We start from the raw sequence: 26,257 nt of genomic DNA, 5'->3' as shown, positions 1-26,257 counted from the left end.
TTTCCAAATAGCATCTTTTTATCCAGCAATAGCAAAATGCAGCAAGGATTTCTAAAGTAAAAAGTCAAACAAGGTGTCAAATTGAATTGAAAAGCTAAGAAGCAAAAATGGAAGTCGATGTTTCCGTCCATAGTCTCTTTTGGATCACGGAGACAAAGTACCAGACCAACTTCCACACTGGCCTACGCTCATAAAAAGAGCTGCAGGTACCACGAGTCATGCCAGGGCTGCTGAAAAGATCATTAACTTCTTTTCAGGACACACAGCTTTCTGGTCATCAATCCACCAAAACCACAGAAGTCACCCCAGGCAAAGAATTCATTAATTCCAGGTCAAATAAAACAGAAATAAGCATGTTCAGACTGTAAATGATTTTTGTTTCCTGTTTTTCACATAATGTGGAATAAAAGGCAGAAGAAAAATGCACTGATACAGCCTGATACATGTGGCAGGAGGGAGAAATAGACTTCCACCACATAACGGTACCTTTACGATCCTCCTGTTCCAGAGTCTTGTCTCTGCTTTGGGAATACAACTTTATATTATTCTATTTCTTATTAAGTTTTATTTCTTGTAGTAAAAAAAATTGAAGTCAACAGTAACACAACTTGGTCTTTACCATATCCCTGCTGACCCAATTATCCTTTGAAGAGGTATAATCACTCACTATGGTCATAAATGTTAATGCAATGGAAGGCATTAATGTTATTCAGAAAAAAAATTCAAACTCAATTCTAATCCTCATGAAAGCAGAACATTACAAAAATGATGAATAAATAAATGATCAGAAGATAAAAGTTTGCAGCATATTCTATAGGCTGTTTGTCATCAAGCTTCAGCCCCAGAGGTTAAGTAAACGCACATGCAATCCACCCGTACGTCAACATTATCTAAACGTTGTTCTGATTGCCAATTGATTTTCACCTCTTGGGGACCTGATCAGGCTATTTGTAAAGCACGCATGGACACAGCACAGGCTGCAGTGAGGCATCCAGGCAGAGCAACCTGCGTGTGCGTGTGTGTGTATGAGTGCACATACACTTGCATGGGTGCGTGCTCATTTGCAGAACTATTATTTAACTACAGAACTTGCTCAAAACACAGAGGCCTTTCAGTAACCTTTTCCTATCCGATGCATTAGATAAAGGGCCAAAATCAAAATGATACAAGTATTCTTCAAAAAGCCTGGGTAAACATCCTGGAAAAAGCAGCACTCATAATACAGGTGTTAAATAATTTTCTTTTTAATAACAAAACTGTGTTGGCCATCAAAAAACTGTAACATTTGTGATGCATCTATTCCAACGGAAATATATTAACTGTTAACCAAACACACGCACACCCCCCTCGCAGGAAGAATTTCCAATTCATATGTGAAATGTATTGGATTACATATATTATACAATATATGACTCATGTTCAATAATTTCTAGTTCCACATGTGCAGCTAGAACTTAATAACCTTTGTCTAAAAGGTTACTCATCCTCTCCTTTAAATGCACCTCTTAAAGGCCTGACATAATTTTTCCAATATAGTATTATTTTTAACTTTACATATCTTTTCATGTAAAACTATTAAAAAAATTACTCCCACAATAAAATCCATTTATTCTCCTTTCAGATCTCCTCTTCAGGTTTCTTATGCTAGACTTACTAAGGCCAACAACCCATAAAAATCTTTGGTCTCTTCACACTGTGAGGTATACCGTAATTTAGAGGCAAAAAAGCCTGTAGAGAAAATTGGCATATACAGGATGCTGTTACTTTTCACGATTACAGCTAGCCTGAATATATAAGGCCATCTAAATTTTAAATTATACACATCACTCCAATTACAACATTATAGCGTAATCTGAAGCTAGCAATTATGTTTTGTAAAATAAATTAATACTTCATTTTAAGAAGCCATAGAGAAGTCCAAGCATGCAGAGTATGCTTTTGTTAAGTCATTAAATTAATGCACAGATTTGCCACCTCTTTTCTCACAAGCTTTGATCAACTTCTTCCACCTTCTCAATTTGCCGCCACATAAAACTGTTCAACATGCTACAAACAGCATTAGGCATGAGTCCTCCAACATTTCCTGTCAGACATATAGAGCAAGACTCTGCCCTTCAACTGTTATAGCACCTTCTCAATGGAGGCTTCATTTTCCACCACAGACAGGCCTTCTGAAACGTAAGTGTTTTCTTCTAACTGGTTTGCCTGTCAGACAGAAGAAAAATAATTAGTGAAAAACAGTTTACATGTCTTATTTTTCTTGTCTTATTTTATAGGCTAATATTAAATGTGAAAACCAGAATTCATTGATTTTTTTAAAAATTAGAAGTGAAATGATATTCAAAAAGCTCAATTTTTTTTCCATTTCAACTGAATGCAGTATTACTATGTATTAGGCACAAAAAGAAAGCATAGTGTGTGTAGTATGATTAAACTGATTAAGTACAATAATGACCAGATAGTTGACAAGCTAGCATATCAAGAAAAACCATACAAAAAACATATATTGTTTTATATCTGCACTAAGCCTGCTTAGTTCTAAGCTAACAATTCCTTTCTTATAGGAATTCCACCTCCCCCCGCCTTTTAAAACTAATTCTTCCAGGAAGCCATTCCCAAACTTAGGGGATATACTTCACATTTTCTATTCTATTACTTGTTGAAACAAACACAACTTTCATTTCCCACTTCCAAAGTTTTATTTAGTGCATATCAACAACAGGAAAACACTTTAAATGGCTCTAACCCAGGAGACTAATGAAGGATAAAACACTTCCTCAGATATATGTTAATTTTAGATTTTGTTCCACTACAAAACATGACAAAGAGGCACAATCCAATATATGAAAAATATGCCTAGTTATTTTACTGTAAAAGCACAGGAATGTTGCTGAATGTATTGTCCCTGATTATTTTGGACTGCCTTTCTAAAATTTGTTTTCCTTTAAGGAAACAAAATAGTATTCATTTACATATAATTTAATACATACAGGTGAAAGCTGTTAGCCTTTTCATCTTTAAGAGTCAAACAAAGAATAAAATTTAATCTCCGCTGAATGCGAGAGGAAGATGGCTTTAAAAACTTCATGCACATGTTCATTCATGAACAATCTAAGCAATATGCACTAAATCATGGCTCGCATAAGACAGAGGGGAAAATAATACAAAGCTACAGTAAAAAAAAGTTTACTCTGCCTCTTCATTTTTAAGCACTTGGTATTTGGGACTCTGGACATCTTCAATGCTCTCAGCAATTGGCTTATTTAGCGTTTCTGGCAGGAGGAGAGTCAGGAATCCCGCTGACAGTCCACTGATTCCAAACACCACGAACGGTACAGAAGGACTAAGAGATTTCTAAAATTAAAAATCCATCGTAAAAACCCAGCATTGTTTCCTGCTCTTAAAATATATGATCTATACAAACTGCAGTCAAAACCAAAAGACTACAACTTTTCACCCCAGCAATTTGTGCAATTATCCATATACTGGTAGAACAAAGAAACCCAATAAATGTCATTTCACAGAAACAGCTTCATAGGAAAATTTTGTTTACGTGCCTAAAAACTCAGATACTGAGTGAGCCTTCGCAGTACTGAACGTATTATATGACAATCATTTCACTAACAGGTGAAATATTAACACAAAGAATAAAATACTAGGTATTTTTAAACATCTTGTTCATTAATTCTTGAAATTGAGTGAACATTATTGAATTTTTCATAAAAATGAATTTTTTTTCAAGGAATATAGGCATATGTGGTACCAAAATCAGCAAAGTGCTTTTGAGAGAAGTTATAAATCTGAGTTACATAAAAAGTAGAAAATAATCTTACCATAGATGGCACAAATGGAGCCAAAATGCCCCCAAATCTGCAAGACATGGAACACACACCCAAGCCAGCATTTCTGTTTCAAACAAAGGATGAAGGATTTGTAGTTTCAGAATACACAACTGAATCACACATGAACATGTGGTGGCACTGTCAGAACCAACTTGTACTTTTTTTTTTTTGAAGTTATCAATGGCCCTTATTTAAAATAAATTTAAAAAAATTTTTAAAAAAGGTTTTTAAAGACCTCCAGCAGTTACTCCAAAGATTTTCTACAACTAGCTGCTAGCAAGGTAAATCATACCCTTTCAAACCCTAGCAGAACCACCCTGTTGTGCAATCCTTCACAAAAGTTCGAACAAAGAGAGAGGTTTTCCAACCTGCCGTATAGGGCCATTTAATTGGACATCCCTGTGCTGGATGGGGAACGATTTCAAGATTTGGCAGGATCTTCAGACAGAAGATCCTGAACGCTATCTCCAGCTCAGGCTGTCGGCAGCAGCCTCTCTTCTGCCACCTCAGGTTGCACAGATGAAAAGTCCATGCCTACCTCCAAACAGAAAATAACTATTTGCCAGTGTGAAGCTTGAAAACATCTGGCCAGATGGGGCTGCTGAATTCTGCGTTCCCTTCATTTTTCAGACAAGTTTAAAACAATTTCATCTAGACTGTGATAATCAAAGCACGGGTTAGAACAGCAGGATCCTCTTCAAAGATCCTCTTCAAAGAACATTACAAAAATCCTCAAAGTCTTTCATTTCCTGATCAAATGCAAAAATCTTCAAGGATTGCTGTTCAACAGAAATAATTATGGAGAGCTCCTTGCAAAGAAAGCCAGAGATCAAAAGGGCAAGTATTTTTAAGAAGTACAAACTTATCTACCACCACTGACAATAAGTGAAAATACAATAGTTTCCCCACTGTGGAAAAAAAGCAAATAAGCTTTCCAAAGCTATCCTAGACAGTCCAATGGCCCCACTCTGATTTCACCTATCACATACAAGGATGTCATCGTTTTGCAACCATTTTCGCACAAAAAAACATGAGTTTGTTTTTACATCTATATTACAAGAGCTATGATTACATTTTGTTCCCAAAGACAACCTTCCTTTTTGTCCAAAATGCAACAGTAGTGATGTTTTCTATTTTTAACTTTTTTGTTCCCCAGCAGGTATTTTAAAGACACATCAAAAAGGAAAAAATCCCAAAGCACGTACACACTCTCCAGCTTGCAACACCTCCCCATTTCTAGCATGGGGTGTATTTGTCATTACTCCATGTACCAGTTACCTTAAAAAAATATGCCTAACAGTCCTCGTGCTTAAAGCAATAAGTAGGTTTAAATAGGGAGCAGTAATACTAAAGACATTTAATTTTTCTGCAAAACATCCAACTGGAAAAAAAAAAAGAAAAAAAGAGTTTATTCCACTTCCCCTCCATTGCCTGTGGATGGTACATGTCTCATCCCATGGCATGCCCAAGCTCCACTGTCAGAGCAACGCCAGCATCACTACAAAGCTGTGCAAAGACCACCAGATGGTGCTCATGTTTTGCTCTACATTAAATACTCGCCCATCACTGCTTTTCTTGCCTAAACTATAATATTTGCAATTAAAGTACCAGAGAGATATCAAACATATTTTTAAGTGTATAAATTGTCACACGTGAGGAATTTTCATATGGTTTAATGTAACAGTTTGCCATATAATTAAACACGAGTGGTCTAATAAGGTTGCTAATTTTTTAAACTGTCTTTATTCTTGCATTTTCTCCACTGGCCTTCTGTATCTTTGACACATAAAGTTACTTTTTTGCCAGAATATTAGTGCAGATTCTCAAATGAAGCAGCACTTGATTTTTTTATTTTTTTTAATTTTTTTTTTTAAACTCTTCCTAATCACAAACACTTAGTTTCAAACACAGAGACACTACTGTAATTCCTGCTAGGTATGAGCTGTCACACACTTGGCACCAAACATTAAAGGAACTTAGGAAGACAGCATAACATGAAAACAGTGAAACAAGCAAAAGCTGACAAATTAAAACATTTTCAGATTTAATTCTCTTTAATTCTCTTAATTAACTCTCTCAGATTCTCGACTCCAGAAAAGCAGAGGGGACAGGGAAAAAAAAAAAGTCAAAACCTACTCACTTAAAAAGAGGCCTTAAAGAATACAAAAGTTTGGACAGGGCGAACGTAAACAAACCCCCACATCCAATTTCAGTCAGCATGCTTGGGACTTGCATATTAAACCTAAGCCTGTTCCAAGAATCACAAGCTCAGTATCTAGAAACAGTCAATCCACCTCCATCCTCACAGGTTTTATTGCAAAAACTGCACTCACAGTCTAGCTTTCATGCCCCCGTAACATATGGTAATTTGTGAACTTCAAAAGAAAAAAAAGCCAATCCAAGGAGTCACCCACTTTTTTTTTTTTTTCTTCCCTCCCCAAAGCCCTCAGTGTCCTGGAATCAAGTGATCTATGTCATCGTCCTATGGTGCTACAGGACACATCTACCGCTGGGACGCCCTCCTACTCCACGGCAGCTTTCAACTTTCCTGCTCTCTCTAAAGAGGGCTCAATTTTTGCAGTAGTTTTGTAGTTGCTATTCTTGAGCAATTAGTGCAATATGGCTCAAATTCTGAACACGTACTTAGAGGACCATTCAGAAAATCACGTGGAACCAAGATGGGGGTGAGAAGAACAAGACTGTGTGGTATTATATTTTCCTATCTCAGGTTTATCTTGAGACACCAGGAGAGAGAGAGAGTAACCTCACAAAGAGTTGGTGAGAACTAGGAAAAATAGACTAAGGTTTTAGCCCACTTGTTCATGAATTAAATGGTGTAAAGCAAATTACTGTCATACAGAAACTATTAAAATGAGTTGCATTATGAATATTTAATTAAATAACAACGGTATAGAAAAGCACTTTTTTTCACCAGGCAAACAAACATAATCATATGGGAGATATAAGTATACAGAAGGACTGTAAATAGTCCTTACTGCACAGTCTATATTTATGATTAACTTAGCATACACTTCCATCACATCATTATGTTTGGTTTTGCACCCTGTAATTTTACTCCCAAAAATCAATAGTAGAAGTGAGAAATACAGCACCTAGCATTGCAGTGTAAGAAGCTGGTTTTCGTATTTTTATTCTGGATTCAGACCTAGAGGAAGTTGCCACAAACAGCCTGGGAAAGCGCATTGGTGTAAAATGTGTGACTAATAGGAGAAGCCCTTTCAAGCCCTGGCAAGCTGCCTTAATTACAGAAAGAACTCATATTGATATTTCAGGTAAAAATAATTACAGATAAGCACACCAGCAATCAGTATCGCTGTGCATGAAAAGTATTTTCATTTACCCAGAAGCTCTGTTAAATTACCTCAGTACTGTTGGGTATAGTTCAGATGTATAAATATACACAATGTTGAAAGCGGCACTGACCATCATTTTTCCACACAAAGCTAACAAAGTGGGACTGAGGAGCAGACCTTTCAGGAAAGAGAAAACAAGCTGTAAGCATAAATAGTCTGTTTTCTTACTCTTTTTTACACAATGTTGAAAACATCCAGTCCTCTAAGAAACTGTCATGCAAAAAACAATGTTTCATCCATACGGTTTTCAACTACAAGCACAAAAGCATTATCTTGGTTCTTCTCAACCATTTTAAGAGCTAGCATAAGAACAGATACATAAAATTGTATTTAGGACCGAGAAAATCTGACCCTTTTTTTTTGAGAAAGTATGAAACTATCACAGCTCTCAACTGAAGGGGTAACGGTTCCAGCTCTGCACTCAGAACACCTTACCAGGTAACCGCATCTTTTGATGAGCACAAACAGACAACATAGCCTCCTTGACTAATTTATTAGATTAAAACCATAAAACTTGATTCACCTCACCAGTTTATTTGCTCCCCAAGGACATCCTGTTGGGACTTAAAATGCAATAGCTTTGTAATTGGATAGAACAAATGCTAATGCAGCCCAGTTTACTAATAGGCAGAGTTTAGTTGGCTAAACTGAAGCGTGCCTCTTTTGAAGTCCAAAAGAAACCTGGCTTTCATTATCCTGATTTTGGTTATGTTTGCACCATCCGTTTTAATAGAAACAGAATTTAATATTTTTTTTAAGCATGAAAAAAGAATGAATGCTCTGATTAGCTGTATTTCAGGTTCTCTTCCTCGGCACTGAGTTCAGCATGTTTCAGTTTGGATCAAATGATGTTGATTAAGTAATGGGAAAGTCTGATTGCTTCTCAATTGCTTTTCTTTTAATTTTGCCCTTGAATATTTTCAGTTCTATTCATCTGATCAAGTCAGATTCTATTTCAACTGAAGCAGAAATTCGTTTGTACGTAAACTGAAATCCAGAAACTTGATTTAATTTCTTTAAGAGTGATGCATTTCTGCAGTCATTTCTGTAACTCATGCAAAACAGATGCAACATTTTCATCCAACTTCTCCTTTTGCTCAGTAAGAGCTGGAATATTACATACAGTTGCCAGATGCAAAGGTGCGAACCTGGTCCTCAGAGCCCTGCTGGGTGCCATCAGAAAGCTGGAACATCCCTATTCTTCCATCAACCAAACGTGAAGCGATGAGGATGAGATTTGTAATTGTCAAATGTGTTTTAAAACTTGCTGTTTCTCTCCCAAGGAGACTTAAATTGAACGCTGCATATCCATGTATTAGAAAGGTAGCATTAATGCACTTGGAAAGTTTTGGTCTTACTATCAAAACAGAAGAAAGAGCCTGTCTAGATAGAGAAGTTAGCACTCAGAAGCTCGGGAGTGAATTTAAAGTGCACCGTCTTCTCCAGGTTCCTTCCCTCAGGGGAGGCTGAAGGCTGGCCACGTGTGGTATTATTGTGGGATTAGAAGCACACTGGAAATTCACTGCACATCAGCTTCCTATGTAAGTAAGCCCAGACATAGTCACTATATTTTCCTCGGGGTCTTGGAACATATTTTTAGCAATTCTTGCAGAACAGTCCATTATTTTCTTTACATCTACAAAATGTAACGCCGTTAAGCAGGAATGCACTTTCTCCTATGGGGATTCTGGTGACCATTTATAGGTCATTCACTAGGTCCAGCCAAGCATGTCTATGCAGCATCTTTAACACTTCTATTATATTTTGTCTAACACCCTTTCACTTGAATGTCCAGTAGCAGCGGTATGCACACAATTTTGCCTGAAACAGTACAGTCAGGGCAACTGTTTCAAACTTTGGTAAAAGGCAAAGTTGTAAGTTCTTACTGAATTCATGCATTTGAGTTTTATTGATAAGGGATAATCTACCATTAATTGATCTTTGGAATTTAGAGAAGTAAAATGGGGGAAAATGGTAACAAATGGTGCTGATGTTTAAGACCTTCCAGAGCAGGAGTTACTCTGTGATTAAGTTTTGATGCCATCAATGCCATTAGTAGTCTCATTTGCAGTGCCATTATGTAGGTTCACCCTCTGGCTGTCATCTTCATGAGTAGAAGTTCACTTAAGCAGTACTTTTGAAACTAAAGGAGTCTTTAAATTTATGTCAGAAAAAATATCCACCAAGAAAGGTTAGTTCTCAACACAAAAGGAAATACCCAACATTAACAAAAGCTGAGACAAAATTGATTGAAAGAACTGCAAATTCTTTCCTTCTTCAGTGCAAAGCATATCAGTGAAAGTCAAAAAGTTATTACGTGTTCAGCACAAGCAGATAAATCTAAATGAAAGGTAAAATCTAGTTACCTCTAGACTAGAAGTCTCCCTTGCTTGCTATAGTATAAAGCAGACACAAAATGCAGATGTCTTCGTGCTTTACAGCAGCTTTTGAAAGAAAAGAACATTACAGCTCCATTCCCCCTCCGCTGCCACTCTCCCTCACCATCTTCCAATCTGATACTCACACAAATTAATTGATGAGTTCCAAGTGATAAGGGAAGAGGGAGCTGAGGGATCTATCAGTTTTTACTTAACCATTGAAAGATTTTTAGTCTCAAATTCAGTACAGATCTTCAATAAGGGAAATGTTCTTGGCTTATTCCACAGGGGAAATGACTTGGATCAGATTCTCATTCACAAGTTAGCAGAGTTATTAAGAAATCGAGTGAAGGTTACAGACATGAGAGGCAAGTGCCCAATATCTCATTAAAATCTTAAATCCCTTGTAATAAAATCAAGGATCTTATCAAACACTCAGAAGAATGCAGACTTAGACAAACGTAAGCTTTCTCCTTAGTAATAGGAGGGTCAGACTAGAGAGGCAACAATCCTCATTTCATCCGGAGTGACTCATCTTCATCATGCTTAGAGCTGAATTTCTTTCTACTTAACTGACACAGATCACTCTGGGCCAAGAACCAGCTTTACTCTTACCACAGTGGAAAGTAAGACATTTTAATGGGGTTAAAGTCAAGTCAACTGGAAAAGGCAGAAGATTTCCTGAAATTTAGCAACTCTTCAGGAATTATTACCCTATCCTGATTAGTCACTACTGCTTTTCTTTCATTTTATTTTAAAATATATAAGAAGCAGCACAATGAGCAAACTTGTTGGAACAAAGGAAGAAACTGTCTCACTAAAAGGAGCAACAAAATGTCTGAGGACTTGAATTAACACAAGCATGGCAAATAGGATTACGGGATATTTTATCTCTGTCTGTTTTTCTTCCTGAGACTTTTCTGAGATCAATTTGAAATGGATGCCAGACAGCATTTATAACTGTTAAGGATAAACACAACCTATAGAAGGCTACCTTGTAGTCACATCACTGCTGCTCCTCAGTCAAAACACTGTTAATGCTAAAGCATTCCTACTGAAGCGATATTAAGAAAAATACAAGCAGCAAGCAGCCACTTCTATTCGTTACTGTCACATAGACATAAGTTTTCAGTAGCTAAAATAAATATTAGTACAGAAAAACTGTACTTGAAATGGAAAGAAAAGTGAAAATACAAACCCAAACATATCTGAATGTCACTGACAATGTTAGAAAAAACACATCTTTTGAGATGAGAAATATACTTGATGATACTCCACTGTTACCATGAACTGTCCTCACAACTGCATAGTGCAGCAATACACAGCATGAGACTGAGAAAGGCAGCAAGCTTCTTGCCATCCCTATGGCTTCCACATTGCAATTCTGACCTCCATTTCTAATTTTCAAGTACAATTTTTTTTTTTTTTAAAGCTTTTTAGTGCTTTGGTTTTTTAATGATGAACTACGCTTCTAATTCGGGAAAACCTCAGTTCGTATTTCTATAAATATTACATGCCACCAAAACAAATGTAAAATTAAGCTTAGCATCTCACACTGTCAAGAGCCAGTCAAACTAACATTACACTGCACTGCAGTCTGGCTACTAAATCCAGTATTTTAAGGTAAACTGCTTAATAGTGATAAATGAATGCAGCATCAGTATTTGAGACAGAACGCAATAGCTTGGTCTGACCTTCAAAGAGCCAAGGGCTTGCAGTTAGACAAACTTAGTCAATTAACAGAGTCAAATTATGCTTGCAAGAAGTTAAAAGCAATATAGACAAGACCCTGGCTCCCTGACCAGCCCTGGAAGGAAGAGACCGAGAAAGAAAGGGATAAATGGATAGGGCTTTAGGCCCTGATACACTTGGTCACAAAATACTCATTAAGTTGTTTTGTCAGCTTTTATCCAAATTAACAAACATCTGCTTTAGCAGCAGTACATACTTACCAGCATTTGTTGGTAAAAACATTGTAAATATACAGGCAAATCCTGCAAATATCAGAAAACATGTCATAGTTTTACGTCTTCCAGACCTAGAAGGAAAAGAGCACCCAGATAAAGATGGAAACAAAGTCCTTCAGTATTTTTTGAATTTGACTGCAAAATACCAACTAAAGTACACAGCAGTATTAATAACAGGTATAAATCTATTGTACTCTGATAGGTGCTTCAAATCTTGCATTATTTTCCTAGTTCTGTGTACTGAAGTCCTCCCACAAAAGGCTTCCTATTTCTAGCCAAGTTGTGATTTTTAAGCTATTGAATTTGAAGGCTTGAGTAGAACCCATCTACTTCAGCACCAAGAACTCGCAGACTTTTTTCTTCTCTGTACTGAGCAAGGCAATGGGCCCTGTCACCAAAAGGGTATTACAGTGCATACACACAGAGATCAAATTAATATTGGTCAAGAAGATGTAATTCTAATGCTTCCTAATCTGTATTTCTCTTTTACAACTTTGCATAAATACACGCAGTTATGACACACAGTAAAACTCTTTTGTATGCTTTTCTGTCTAATAGTACACTACACGGAAATAAGCAAAGGTTATTTCTACTGCCTAGTGTTTTAAAATGAAAGAGAAGATGACAGGATAGAAAATCACCAGCCCATCTCCACATGTGCCATACTTAAATACTTCATAATTATTTGCAAAGGACCACAAATAAAGATATTCTTAGTAACAGTTTGCAGGCATGTAGAAATACTATACATGCTTGTTACTTCATGAACTTTCACAGCTATTTCCAACTACTACCCCATACTAATAGAACTACAGTTTATAACAAACATACAATACTTGGTTTTAAAATCTTCTAAATATTTTTGCAACAAAAAAGCTATACTTTAAGGATACTGCTCACTAAAACTGAATGAAAAGAGAGCAGCTGGCTTGTCACATTCTGTTTTGCATTAAGCACCTAAAACTACACATATCCTTACTTCAGGAAACGAAAAGCTTGAAATTTACAATTAGTTTGACAAATGACAACGGGAAAAAAAAATTTAGAAAAGGACTTGTGTAGTTTGCGCACGTGTCCTTGACTCAGGCTTCTTGGGCTCGAGGTGAAAGTTGGCTGGTTGTTTTGCTTTTTAGCTTGACCGAGCTGACAGCTTTTTACTGCCCAAAAACCCCAAAAGGTGACATCCTCACCTGACTGAAGAAAATGGGATTTTTGCCACTGACCTCCGTAAGACCAAAGTATCATTACAAAGGTACTCAAACTGAAGGTGACATGAAACCCTGAGTAGTTCTGGGTTGCCAGACTGTCCGGCCTTTGGAAATAAGTACCCACATAAAGGATGGGCTCCAAACACACTGGAAAGTATGAAAATACACGGACATCGATCATTCATGCCTTAACGAAAACTGAACGGCTCTCACTTCGAAGTTCTCTTTGAAAAGTTTAAGTAAAAATGAACAATGCTAAAACTGCTTTCAGCTGCAGTTGGTAGGCAGTACAAAAATCATTCTGAATCAAATATGTAAGAGATATAAGCGATAGATACTTAAATAACTAGGCTACTCACATTTTTCCATAAAGACAAAATTTTTTTAATAACATTAATCATTGAAAAGCTCATCTTGAGTAATTCAAAAGAAACAAAACTAAAAAAGAGAAGCGGTAGAAAACCAGAGTCCCATTTCTGTATCAACTGCAGACATCCCTGCAGCAGAATAAATCCCCAAAGAATCAACACTGTTTAGAAAAACAGTGAAGTAACTTACTGAGAAAAATGTTAATATTTTTCTAGGCTATCTACAAATATATGCAGAAAACTAGGAAATAAGTTTTTCTTACCAGGATTTCTCAATAAAAAACATGCACAGAGGAAATGCTGGAACTTCTACCAGACCAGAAAGAGCCACATTTAAATACAGATTTCCTCTTAATTCACTAGCATTTAAAGTTAGTCCATAGTACACAAAGCTGCAGACGTACCTAAAAATAACCATAAAAGTTGTATTACTAACATAACTAGTCTTTAGGGCTAAGAAAGTATTTAAAAGGTAAATTATGCCAAGTTATGGATTAGCTCTATTGAGTTACATGCTAGGAAGAAATCTCTTATTTCCCCCCAGAAGGGAAACAAGGCAAAGAGAATAGTTCCTATTTAATTAAACGAAGTAACTTCTTGAAAGAAAACAAGTGCTTATATACATGCACAGCATAACTTTCAGAATTTTCTATTAGCTTGGTTTTTTTCCTAGGTTATTTATCAAATCTAATAAGCTTAACTGCAGGCAGCTGATGCTTAACTGTTGCAAAGCAATCCTATGAAAGTTATATGTACATCCATTGCTTAACACAGAGTGCCTTCCCCAAACCTAGGCAAGGCTTCCCCAACAAACCTATTACCACTTTCCTTGGAAAGAACTAAGCCCCCACAAAACACAACACTGGGTTGGAAAGGCCACCAGATATTACAAGGACATTTTGCCTATTCCCTAGTCGCTCCCTTACTGTCCAAGCAGAATCTGGGCCAAGTCATACAGAAAAGGAAAGTTTTGCCTGATCCAGGGAGAAGTATGTCCTCTGTCAGTGACAGCTGAGGGCGGTGCTAAAGGCTCCTGAGCAACAGCACAAGGAGCTGGGTGACAACCACTGGGACACCACTCCCACAGCTCCATGCACTGTATCTTAGCAGGGTTTGAGACAGAAAAACAGTGCTGCGACCTCTTCTTCCGGAAGGTAAGAATGCCTTTGTGTAATTTCTCATCGCCATAATGACTTATATTTACCTACCAGCAACTTAAGAGCCCAAAGATGCTTCTGGAAAGGTCCTACTTAGCAAGGATGTTCCTGCCGCTTCTCCCACGTCCTGCACATCTCTGCTTACCCCACACATCAAACTACTGATTCTTCTCATCTGCATCCTGACAATCATCTCAAATGATGTTGAACTTTAAAGGGAAAACTTGTTCTCGGCATTTTGGAAAAGAGCTGTTCCTCCAACAGATTTTAGCTCAAGCCAATGCGCAACAGCTGCTGCTGTAACCGCCAAGCCAACCCTCCCCACCCCAGGGGTTCCCTCTGCACTGCCATTTATTGCTAACATGTTATGTTACATCCTCCTGCGCTTCGGGGTGATTTTTTTTTCCAAGTTGTACCTCTTTTCAAGACAGCACCTAATATAAATCTATGCAATCTGTATTTTACGTTGCCCACAGTTTTCCTCCACTGAACCTGTGCAATGTGCTTTTGGGCTCTTAACGCTTATTCTTACTCGAGATCTCTACTGGTGTGTAATCCATGTAGTCCTTTCCTTTCTAAAACTGGTTCAAATACACATCCTCTCAGTAATTTCTGCTTCAGCTTCTCATTTCACGCAATGTAAATATTATGTTCTCACCAGATTATTTCTTAGAAACTGCTTCAAAACCTACTAAGTAATACACTGAAAATGAAACGCAACAGCAATAATAATGAAACATCAACTTTACAACACATCATTTTAGATCTGCCATCAACTGACAAATTTATGATTTAGTTTTTGAGGACAAAATTTTTAAAAGAAAAGGATGAAAATCTTAATTGTTTCCTCATGTCTGACTCATTCATAGCATCTCAGCTTCTTGTTATTACATACCAGATGTACATCAGTATGATGGTTCGCCACCGAAGGACTGGGTGTTTTACTAAGTTTAGGATACCAGGTGCCGATTCAGCCTTTCTCAAAGTTCCTGCACTTGGTTTTAATTTTAGATTTAATCTCTCTTTTCCATTACCAAGGGCAATATATTGCAACACATCTTCAGCTTCTGCCGTTTTCCCTTGGGAATACAGCCATCGTGGTGATTCTGGGAGCATACTAACAGGAAAGAACAGAAAATCAACGATGACAACTTCATTCCTATGAACACAGCACTAAAGTCAATCTTTCCATTTTGCAAATCAATACTTTAAAAAAGTACCAATACAAAATTCAGAGCAAAACATTCTATTTGCACTGTTCTGCATATTAAATTCCACATATTCTGAGAACAGTACAGTTAACCTTACAGAAGGATTGTTGGAGATGCTTGACAAAGCACTCAGTCATGTTAGAGGAGTTTAAATCTAAATCTTGACTTCTGCTGAACTGACTTCTTAGGAAACGCGACACAAGCATTATCCAGGAAGCATCTCAAATCCCAATTATCTGAATAGCCCGGACAAAACTTTGTTTTCACAAAGTTTATTTCAAGCTTCTCCATTATGGGAAGGGCTCTGAGTTCCAGTGGAGAGAAGACAAAAAAAAACCTTACTGGGGAATTACTTGTCAGGCTCCAGTACTAGCTTATTGGTGCCCACATAAGTTTTAAATCTCTTATTCCCAAGTATAATCAGAGTATCCTTGCTTACCACAACTTCAGTTCATGATTCCTGTTTTTTTCAGGTTGTAGAGTGTGCTGCTGCTTTTACACGAGCCATAAAATAAAGACTGGAATATTTTTAACTGAACCTTTATTTTCCCTGGTACTCCTAAGAGAGATATACATCCTACAACCAAACTAAACTTTCATTACCTCAGAGGATCCCAGTATTTTTAGTATTTGGGGGAAGTAATTCTATTTCCACCAGAAACAGAACACCATAGAGGAAAATATATTATGCAGAACTTCTTTCCTCAGTCCAGAGACTTTGTTTTCCTTGACTACAGGAACAGGAGGGTTTTTTTGAGGTGTATTCTTTAACAGAACTTATTGCAAGAGCAGATCTATCTAAAATAATTGAAATTAAAAAAAATAATTGAAATAAACCCCAGGTTTTTTTCCTATCTATGCTGTATGCTAGACATTCCCTGTATTAATGTGTAGACAACCTACTACACTAATTCTTTTATTTCTTCTACAGCTTTAACTAGTGGATCAGAAGTATACAAGGTGTATTACTTGATATGTTAAAAGAATATTTTGTAACAACACAGGCCAGACAAAGCTAGCACTTAATTCCTTAAATACTGATGCATTTCATAATCATTTTTATGATGATGTCCATGTAGGAATTCTAAATAGGAGCACCCAAGCACAATAGTGCTAGGAACAGACACAGGGGACCTCAAAAGCAAGCAGATACATAGCGTATCACACTAAAAAGGCAATTCCAAGTGCTCTCACTTATTTCCCTTTGCTTGCATGTGTCTCACGAAAAGAAACTCTACAATCCCTCTAGGATCACTTCCAAAACTTCTCAAGCGCTGAAGCCCTTCCTTGGCAGGAGGCAGCGTTCCTGGCTGACGCTCCAGCTTGCAGCTGCTGGCAGGCCTTCCTTTCTCCAAGCAGATTTGTAATCGAGTTTTATTGGACAGCTGGCACACAGCTGCTCTTTGCAACGCTGGCCACCACAACTGTAACAGCATGCAGAAACACAAGCTTGTCTTCTGGGTAACCCTGACCTTCTGCTTCATTTAAAACTGCTTCTTCCTTCACCATATGATTTTTCTCTTGCTTGCTTCACAAAACCATACAGAAAAAGGTCATCCTTGTTTATACAACTCTCTTGAATGGTGACAAGAAAAAGTAACTGTTAAATTGCTGCATATTTTTTTCTTACCATTATAATGCACATGAACCACTTACAAAGAAAGAAGAAGGAAGATGACTCCTGGAGTATTCGATACCAAGGCAAGGTAGCGCCATTCTCTCACACAGTAACCCAGTAAAGCATAAACCGCAATGCCAACTGCAAATGTCAAATTAGTTAACGAACCTGAAAATACAAGACCAAAACGGTGACTACAGAAACCATTGGCAAAAGAAAAAAAAATTCTTAAGCAGAAGCCTGAAATTCCTAGCCCATGATATACCTAAATAAAATAGCAATTTTATGAGGTATCTTTACTGTACTTGTGAACCAGCTGGCTTAAGTATATTATGCAATCCCAGTGAAGAATAGCTTTGTATAATGTATGGGGGGGCTGGGGGGGGGGGTTCCCCTTTCAAAAATAAAGGGTGGTATATAGGAGAGAGCAAGAAATGAACAGGAACCTACAAACTAAAGAGAAAACCTGAGGACAGGAAGGGGAAGTGTTGAGAGTGAGTGATTTATTTAGGTCTATTAAGGTAATCTTGAATAGAGGTGGCAGGCTGGAACAGAAACTGGAAGTTATAGAAGTACAAGGACTGAGTTCCGTACAAAAACAGCTGCAAGCCAGAAGTTTGTTACAGCAGACTTCTGATGAACAAGCATAAATAAAAACATTAAAAATACGGGGTCAACTTGAACTCCAAAAGCCTAACAACAAACCCTCTGCAGACTAACACAGGAGATCTTGTACTAACCCAGAGACTCTCAGCTATTGCCCACAAAGCCTAGCTCACAGCCAACACCTAGGAGAGCTTCTTTAACACTGCTGAGCTGCATCCAGCAGCTCCCTCTCCTTCAGCCCCGATCAGTTGTTCAGCACCTCTTTCTCAACAGCTGAGCAGAACTAGAATAAAGCACCTAGAGCAACAAGCAGCAGGAAACGGACTGTCTCTTCGGTCCATCAGGAGGCTGGCCCTGCAGGGAGAAAGGCTGGGAAGAGCAGAGAGAGACAACAGGGCAAGGGGGAAGGAGGGGCAGGGGAGAGAGAGACGGCGTGAGTCAAAAAAGTGAACCCGGGAGAAGAAGAAAATTCAGTACTTTTAAAAAAAAAAGTGGAAAGCTATAACTAAACCACAACTGCCTCATACATCCCCAGGAGTCTGAAGAAGAAATAAGAAAAATAGTAGAATGAGGTAACTGACAAAATGAGAGAGAAATATGCTTACAACCACAGCAAGTCAGCATTTGGACCAAGTTTTTCCCCATGCTGTGCTAGCCAAAAAGGCATTACAGTCTGAGCTACTCCAGCTTTACTGTGCAAGCGTCCAGTCTGACGTGCAAGTGTTAAATTTATTTTAAGTCTTGGCAGTGGCATATGAAAAAGGACATTTAAAAATACTGGATGGTCAGCACATTCAGCAGTGGAAAAAACACTATCCAGGCACTAAGTCATTCTGTGGTGTGCAGGAAAACTTCAAAGAACACTTTCAAGAACACCTCCCCAAGATACCATACAGCATTATTTGGAAGTTGGCAGGATCTGCCAAAACATGTATTTTTTTTTTTTTTAACGTAATGCAGTGTACAAACTGAAACATTTTAGGAATCAATGTACCAATTTTAAAACCTCAGTTTTGCTATTTATCAAACACTCAATGCCATCTTCCTTATTCAGGCACCTTTCCCACAGAAATTACAACTTGGATGAATCGCATCACACTTATTTGACTTATGCTACAAACTGACTTTACTTGGTACAAACGTAAAAAGGTATTGATAGTCAGAACAATACGTGGCACAGTAATAACGATTAAATATTCCCAAATCCCACCTGTAAATGACCAAAAGGATTTTCCTACATATTCTTGTGTTAGGACAAAAGACACAAGAGCCATTCCACCATTCACAATTCCAACAAAAAACCGTGAAACTGCAAATATGTCATAATTTGGAGCTAATGCTGTAACATACCCAAAAACGACATCAAAAAATAGACCTGCAGAGAGAATAAAATGTAATTAGTACTTATTCTACACAGCTTGAACTCAGAAGAAAGGCAGAGACCACAGTCAGTTACTGACTGTAATGAGTAGTCTATAGTACTCTTGCCTCTAATCTCTCGCATTTGGCTTTCTGAAATCACACCATATGAAAATTACAATCATTTTCAAGTCACACACTTGAGGTCTGCAATGTCAAAGATGATGGTTCCTTGAGACAATGTTATCATTAAACAAAAAGACGCTTTGGCTGCAAATGCAGCTGGAAAACAAAACACCAGGACATGAGTAACCCACTCTAAAGATGTTTAGGTAAATCATTTTCCCCCACCCCTCCAAAAAAAGCAGATTATTTCTATTGGGAACAATATGGTTAGGCAATGTGTGGAATACTGTGCTCCAATAGCGACAGTCATAGCAAAACCGGGTTATTTTTCATCTCCCATTGATATTCCAGTGACCGCAATGCTGCTCAGCACACTCATACTAACCAATTCTAGTGCTGCTCTGCTCTGAGCGAAATGCTCATACAGATCATTGACTCAGTATCATTGACAGAGCAGGTGACCCACGGGCAGCCTCCAGGTAGGGTGGCCCACAGGCAGAAAAGAAAGAGATGATGTTATCCACGTAGAATGCTTAAGAAAAACCTTTTAACAATCTTACCTGAGATATATACTGGTTTCCTGCCCAGTTTATCTGACAAAGGGCCAAATGTGATATTTCCAATAAGCAATCCAGCAAAAAACAGGGATGATGCAAGGCTTACTTTGTAGGCTTCTTGTTCAATTAGGTACCACTGTCAAAAAAAGAATCTCCTTATTGTCGAAAGTATTAACACCAAGTTGCTGGCTTCCTCAAAAATAATAAAAATCTAACAAAATTCTTCTCTTGCCATTTCCCACCTCTTGCTTTATATCCAGTTAGAGTTTTGTTCAAAGTTGGATAGGTAAGCCAACAGTACTCATATTTTTTCCTCCCTAACAGACTCTCACATCTCTCTTCTTCCCCCCCACCCCAAGAAATTTCACTATAATATATTATAAGCTTTCAACTTGATAAGTATATTAGTTGCACCCCAATTCCCAAGCTTTCGCAAGGCAACTTATCTTAAGTTATTAAAACAAGAAAAGTCTGAATTGTTAACAGCTTAGCCATTTCAACATTGAACAAGCTTAGCTATTTCAATGAACAGGTAATAAAAATTATTCATTAACAAGAATAACACATGTTCACTATTGCAGTACTTAGAGAGTTAATGCTGTGCAACTATGTTTCCTGAACCATGAGTAATCCCTGGTGCATCATACACATGTTGAATCGTTGATGAGAAGCAGGAAGGGATTATGGAAACATGTCCTTGTTTTATGAAAGCTCTAAGAACTACTTATTGACTACTCATTGATATTTTAGTAGCTTATTGTGCACATGCATTTATAATCAAACAAAAGTTAGAAACAAATGATGGGTTTCTTTATAAAATGTGCTTTCTACCTCATCCAAAAGCTAAACTGAGGCAGCATAATCAAAAATTGTCAGAAGAGAAGAAAATGAACTGACAGTGGGTTGAAATCAGAATGAAACTTCTACTCTTTCCTGACAGGGCAAGGCACACAGACAGCTTGTGCAGCCCCTCTGCTACAAACAACGAGAATCAACACTCATAGAAACGCACTGTTGAGATTACAAACATTGCTGACATCATGAACTTGGGAAAGAAAGGCAATCAGAAAATCCTAAGTGATTTTCCAGGAAAAGAATTTAACTAATTCAATGCAAAGCTTTACCCAAAGAAATATTTGATCATTATTTGAGTATTTCAAGTAATTCCCAGTGTATTTACTGGAAAATTTACTTTTAAAAAAGTGGATGGGTGTCATGCTGACTTTTTAAATGACATGTGCAGTATGTCTGTTGGGGAAAGGAAGAAGGATCCTAATCCCATTTGCATTTTTTTTTTGAGAAGTAGAAGGTTTTAAAAAAAAAAAAAAAAAAAAGAAAAAAAAAGCCTAAGGGAAGAGGCCCATGACCAAAATCCAACACAGCATACTAGGACCTCAGCCCTGAAGTGTCTGCCTTGAATTAATACAGATCCCCAAAGAATATTAGGAATTTACTGAAACTTTTAATTATAGCAATCTCAAGAAACATATGTTTTTACTCAATCAGAACTCACATAGTGGCAAAGTACAGAGAAGACATAGCTCCATCCACCCAGTAACCCACCAGTTACCCATGTTCTACCCATCCAGCAGCCTGCAAGACACAGGTTGTGGGAGCAGGACAAGATTTAATGCAATCACAGGATGCCTTCTTTAGTCCAATGTACCCAGTGTTCCAGCACTTCAGAGTTTTGGGGGACTTTTGGATACTCTGGGAAGGTAAAACTCCTGTGCAGCAGCATTTGCACCTGGTTTCTACTATACCCCACTGGGTAGCAGATTCTAGCCTAGCACATTGGATAAAGATGTAGCCCCGAAACTTATGGTTTCTTAGCTTTCTGAGGAGACTTCAACAATGAAACATTCCCGGGCATGAATCCTCAGGAAACTTCAAGTATAAAAATATCAGAGCATGTGCTCTCCAAGGCACAGAGCACTGCTGGCATAAGTCCTTCTCTGTGCTAGCACTCTACAGCACACAAATTTCAAACTCCCAGTTCTCATCTGGAGAGTGTTTCAGGCTGATACAAGAGACAAAACAACTTTATGCTCCTGGATATGGTTGTAAAAATCAACTTCTCAAAAGTAAAGGACCGTTTCTACACCAGATGCAAGACATTCCCGAACTCACCTTCCTAAGCATCACCACTTGTTAAAGCAGGGGACTGAGCTGATGCCAGACCAAGAGGCAATTCTAACAACTGTATTTTCCATGAAGCAAGCCTGAGCTATTATTTACAAAGTCTTAGTTACGCCAAAATTAATTACAATGATTAGTTCTTGAAGCAGAACTGAAGAGCTGCTCCGGAGTTTTGTGGAGCTCCAGAGCAGAACAGTGCCCCTGCCAAACCAGAGCAGAACTGAAAATATTTACAGTTTAAGCCCCATCACCAAAATAAAGGAAATAAACTTTACAAAAGCAGCTTCCTTTCTCCGGATAGAACAAGAGAAAAGATTGCTTTTGCAAACCGTTACTTGTGCTGCTTAGCGTGTCACTGGAAGATGCTGATATTTTAACAAGTTGATACAATAATCTGTGAAGAATGTAACTTTTAAAAGAATGCATCTATCTACTTTATTTGCACAAAAGGAACTTGTTAAATATTTGTCAAAATTAACTGTAGCTTGCCAAAAAAACGTTGCCAATTTTGCTATCACCAAAACAGACATCCTCTCAGCTCTTTAAATCCACACGGCACTTTGATTTAGTTACTAGACCGCTAGCATACAGCAAAACATTGGCTAGCATCTAAAGATTCCATGAAAAGAATATTAACAATATAATTTTAAAAAATCTTACAATAAAGTTACTGAAATGAATGGGAACATAAATTTGTTTTGATGAGTCTTGAGAATTACTACATATTTTGGAAACAGGGACACTGACTTCTACATTTAAAAACACGGTATTAGTTAAAATTTGCTGATTTCTGATTATAAATTAAGCACTACTCCATGTCATGCATCCTGCTGAGAGTCTGAAACTGAAGGGTGATCTTGGAAAACAGACTAATCAAAAAATCTGTTTCTGACAGAGGATATGATCCAATATTGCATCATTCCTTCTTATGTCTAGTCACTACATTTTTCCAAGATAAACATTACACAGTCACATTTGGGATAATGGGAAGGAAGCAAAAATTTGGCACCCGCTACACCAAGTGCAAACCGGTCTTATACGAGTTTACTGAAAACCACTCCAAGAATTCAATCAGCAGAACTCTGACAGTTCAGACTACAAGCCAAGCCACCCACGCAGTCTTTTTTCTGGCACTGGCAGTGATTCTTAGGTCATTCGTGCTTGCCTGAGTGATTATAGCCCAGGGACTAGCAAAAAGCAAACGCAGCCTCTTGCATGGAATTCACAAGGCGTGAGGATGAAGGGTCAAGCTTCTGTCCCACTCAGCAAACTTCAATCTGTTCCATCTCCCACTCTCACCACACATTAAGTTACCCAGACATGTGGTGCATGAGTTTCATTTTCATACTAGTTTTAATGTTTAAGATGTACCTTCTGTGAGAAACTAATGCAACTCATGGTAAAGCTTACATGCACAGCAGATTGTGCAGACACGACAAATTGAACCTTTTCTTGGTAGAAAACAGACATTAGGAGGAGCACATCCTAAATGCCAGAGTTATAAACTGTAGTTAAATGATCATTCTTCATTAGTAATGACTTTCTAAAACATCTGAAGGTAAAGAAAACTGAAAACAAAATAAATAATATACAGAAAGTTTAACCTAAAATTAATAAGTATTAGATTTACACTAGGAAAGTGAAATAATTTAGTCATATACTTTCAGATTTAAAAACAATAATAAAAGAAAGAGATGGGTGGGTTCCAATAATTTTTAATAGCATAAGCAAAACATTACACTAAGACCTGCTCAGCTTTTACAAGCACCACATCCTGCACTAGCAGCACAAATCCCAAGAAGAGAAAAAATGGTTAGGCGTGACGGAAGTACTTGCCTCAGTTACTATAGATGTGAAGTTGTCCACAAAATGGATATGCTTGGCAAGCTCAGCTCTGCTCGCTGGAATTCCTTCTTGGTCTATATGATACTCGGGCACAGCTCCCACAAGCACAATAAGCATCGACTGACAAGCCACGTATACCTTAAAATAAGACACAGTCATTTACCCTCAACAATCCCAAGGAGACCTGATGGAACACTGTGAGCTTTTCATTAAACTAACAATTTCCCTTTACCCAGCATCACAAACAAAACACAGTCAGTCTACTGTGTTTAAATCCCCAGACGTGATCATCGAGGCAGTTGGGAGCAGCAGGTACGACTCCAGAGATACTGGTGCACGTTCAGTGAAAGCTTCATCTTGACGCCCTCCTTCCTGTTGCAAAGTTGTTGAGTTTGTTCTTGCAGTTTTGTAGCCAGGCACAGGAAAAGATGACATTAAGAACTTCATCATAGTTTCATAGCTGAGATCTAACACTTAGACCAAAACTATTATAAAAAAAATTACTTAATGTACTTAAAGAATACAACCTGTAGTGACAAGTAAAAAAAAAAAAGAAATCTAAGATTATATTTTAAAAAGTCTCTGCTAGTTCTTTCCATCGCAGAGACTGAAATCTTAACCTGATCATTAGGAAAACTAGAATGTGCAGGAATAAAAAAGATTTCCAAAAGAAACTCTTAAGAGAATATTTATTATCGATATGGGCTTCAAGATGTTTTGAATGTCTTCCGGGCTTTGCATGTGATTTTACTTTTTTTAACTTAAAATAACATTATCCTTCGGCATATCCACATATTAGTGACTTTCAGCACGTTACCATTGATGGAAAAGTTTTGAATCTAGAATGGCTCCCTTCATTGGGCCACAAGCCTTTGGGTGGTGCATTTGGTTGGACATTGTTTTAATGGGCCATTTATCCTGTGCTTACCTTGGACATTCTTGCAGAAACAAGTCACAAACAAAAACTTGCAATCAGCACAATCTCCCTCCCTCACAACAGTGTCTTAATTCAAAACGCAGAACTGCACTAACAGGAGGAAGCCTGTTAGGAAGAAACTAAAAGAGTGAAACAGAGAAATGTTTACATGCGGGGGTGTGGACACTATTTAAAGACAGCACCCTGACACCACTTTTCACAAGAGATTTAAAAAAAGAACCAAAAAAACCAGTTGCTGTGGTTAGACTCCATTTCCTTCCACTCAGCAGAAGCTTAAAAGGCACTCTTCACAAAGTGGAAAGTGTACATAGAAATAAGGAAAACAGATCATAAACTTTGAAAAGTTAAGCATGTAAGACCGCACTGAGGCGAGAAAGAGGTTTGAAAAGCAACTTGCAAAAGGAACAAAACCTATCAAAGCCTTTTCAAAATGCCCATGAAACTAAGCGTGGGTCTGAAAGGATGTTTGCCACAGAAATGCTAGGAGCGGGTTACTTTGCCATCCTCCGCAAGAGTTACTACCCAGAGCACCAACAGAGGAGCACATGGTCAAGGCGCAGGGGCCAGGACCAGCGAAAGGGAAAGTGCTCAGAGGCAAAGGAGCTGGGGGGGGGGCAGGACCCCTAGCCCCCCCACCGGCCTGGAGCCCGGGGCAGGCCGGCTCTCGCTGTGACACCGTTTCCAAGAAGGATGCCCGAGCCACCTGCAGACCTCCGGCGGGGCGGGGGGTGCGGAGGGAGGGCAGTGCCTCGCACCCCTGCCGGGCGGCTCGGGAAGCGGGTCCTGAACGGGCACGGGCATTCAGGCAAACACGGGAAAGGCGGCCGTGCAAGTAAGAGTGCGCGCCCAGGAGCAGCCCCGTGCCGAGACACACACGCTGGCCCCCGCCCTCCCCGGGATGCTGCCCGGGCTGTCCCGGGCCGAGGGAGGGAAAAAGAAACCAACCCAACCCCAAACAAACCAACAAAAACCAGGAAACACGGAAGAGCGAGACCGCCGCCCGGAGCGGCTCGCACAGGGACCGGCGGGCGCGCCCTGCCCCGGCCGGCTCCGTTGCCGCCGCCGCCCCCGGCCCGGCCCGCAGCGCCTCCCGCCACCGCCCCGCCTCACCTGCAGCAGCACCAGGAAGGCGGTGAGGCGCCGCTGCCCGCCGCCGAACTCCCCCGCCGCCCCGAAGGCCTCCTCCAACCCCACCGCCATGGCCCGCCCGCCACCGCGCTGAGCTGGCGCCTCCGCCTCGCCCCGCCCGCCGGCCCCGCCGCTCCCCCCCCCCCCCCCCCGCCCCGCTTCCACTCGCGGCCCCGCCGCGGCGGGCAGCAGCGCCCGCGGGGGGCTCAGCCCCGGCTGGGGGCAAACTCCTCACCAAACTGCCCGCTGAGCGGTAACGCCCCCGCCCCTTAGCTGCGGGCTGAGACCTGGTTCGAAAAAGACCGTCAGTTCTAGAGCAGCCGTGCTCTAGGCAGAAGTAGCAAGGCAGCTGCTTCCCAGGGTGAATTATTCATTAATTGAGTTTAAAAAAAAAAAGCGATCCAGAAGAATCACTGTATGAGCTGAGCAGAGTGGAG

General features: G+C 39.1%; 1 protein-coding gene across 3 annotated transcripts; it reads right to left on the bottom strand.

Annotated features, from left to right (window-relative positions):
• Positions 1–1,229: 1,229 nt before the first annotated feature.
• LOC127017654 (solute carrier family 22 member 15-like) lies at positions 1,230–25,892 on the bottom strand. 3 transcript variants are annotated; one of them, XM_050898852.1, is made up of 12 exons: positions 25,803–25,892; positions 23,747–23,893; positions 19,775–19,907; positions 18,940–19,104; positions 17,162–17,291; positions 15,190–15,411; positions 13,401–13,541; positions 11,547–11,632; positions 7,225–7,333; positions 3,834–3,906; positions 3,196–3,354; positions 1,230–2,205 (listed from the first exon to the last, which is right to left on the bottom strand). In XM_050898852.1, the coding sequence occupies exons 1-12, from the start codon at positions 25,890–25,892 to the stop codon at positions 2,122–2,124; spliced, it is 1,539 nt and encodes a 512-aa protein (XP_050754809.1). In that variant the 3' UTR covers positions 1,230–2,121. The 3 variants fall into 3 exon arrangements, with proteins under 3 accessions (XP_050754809.1, XP_050754811.1, XP_050754810.1); XM_050898853.1 differs by lacking the exon at positions 25,803–25,892 and adding an exon at positions 23,988–24,101 and having other exon boundaries at positions 2,121–2,205; positions 3,191–3,354; XM_050898854.1 differs by lacking the exons at positions 3,196–3,354; positions 25,803–25,892 and adding an exon at positions 23,988–24,101.
• Positions 25,893–26,257: the final 365 nt, after the last annotated feature.

Source organism: Gymnogyps californianus, chromosome 6 (assembly GCF_018139145.2).
Source record: "Gymnogyps californianus isolate 813 chromosome 6, ASM1813914v2, whole genome shotgun sequence".
Lineage (NCBI taxonomy): Eukaryota > Metazoa > Chordata > Aves > Accipitriformes > Cathartidae > Gymnogyps > Gymnogyps californianus.
This window is presented reverse-complemented; position numbering and strand designations above follow the sequence as displayed.

Bases quoted from the DNA above. Each gene is read 5' to 3' on its own strand.
- LOC127017654 (XM_050898852.1), bottom strand. From the start codon at position 25,892: ATGGCGGTGGGGTTGGAGGAGGCCTTCGGGGCGGCGGGGGAGTTCGGC. The intron at 17,292-18,939 runs GTGGGATTTGGG...TTGTATTTTCAG, and splicing joins ATCCTTTTGGTCATTTACAG to GTTCGTTAACTAATTTGACA. The intron at 7,334-11,546 runs GTAAGTATGTAC...CTTTCCTGAAAG, and splicing joins GTTTTTACCAACAAATGCTG to GTCTGCTCCTCAGTCCCACT.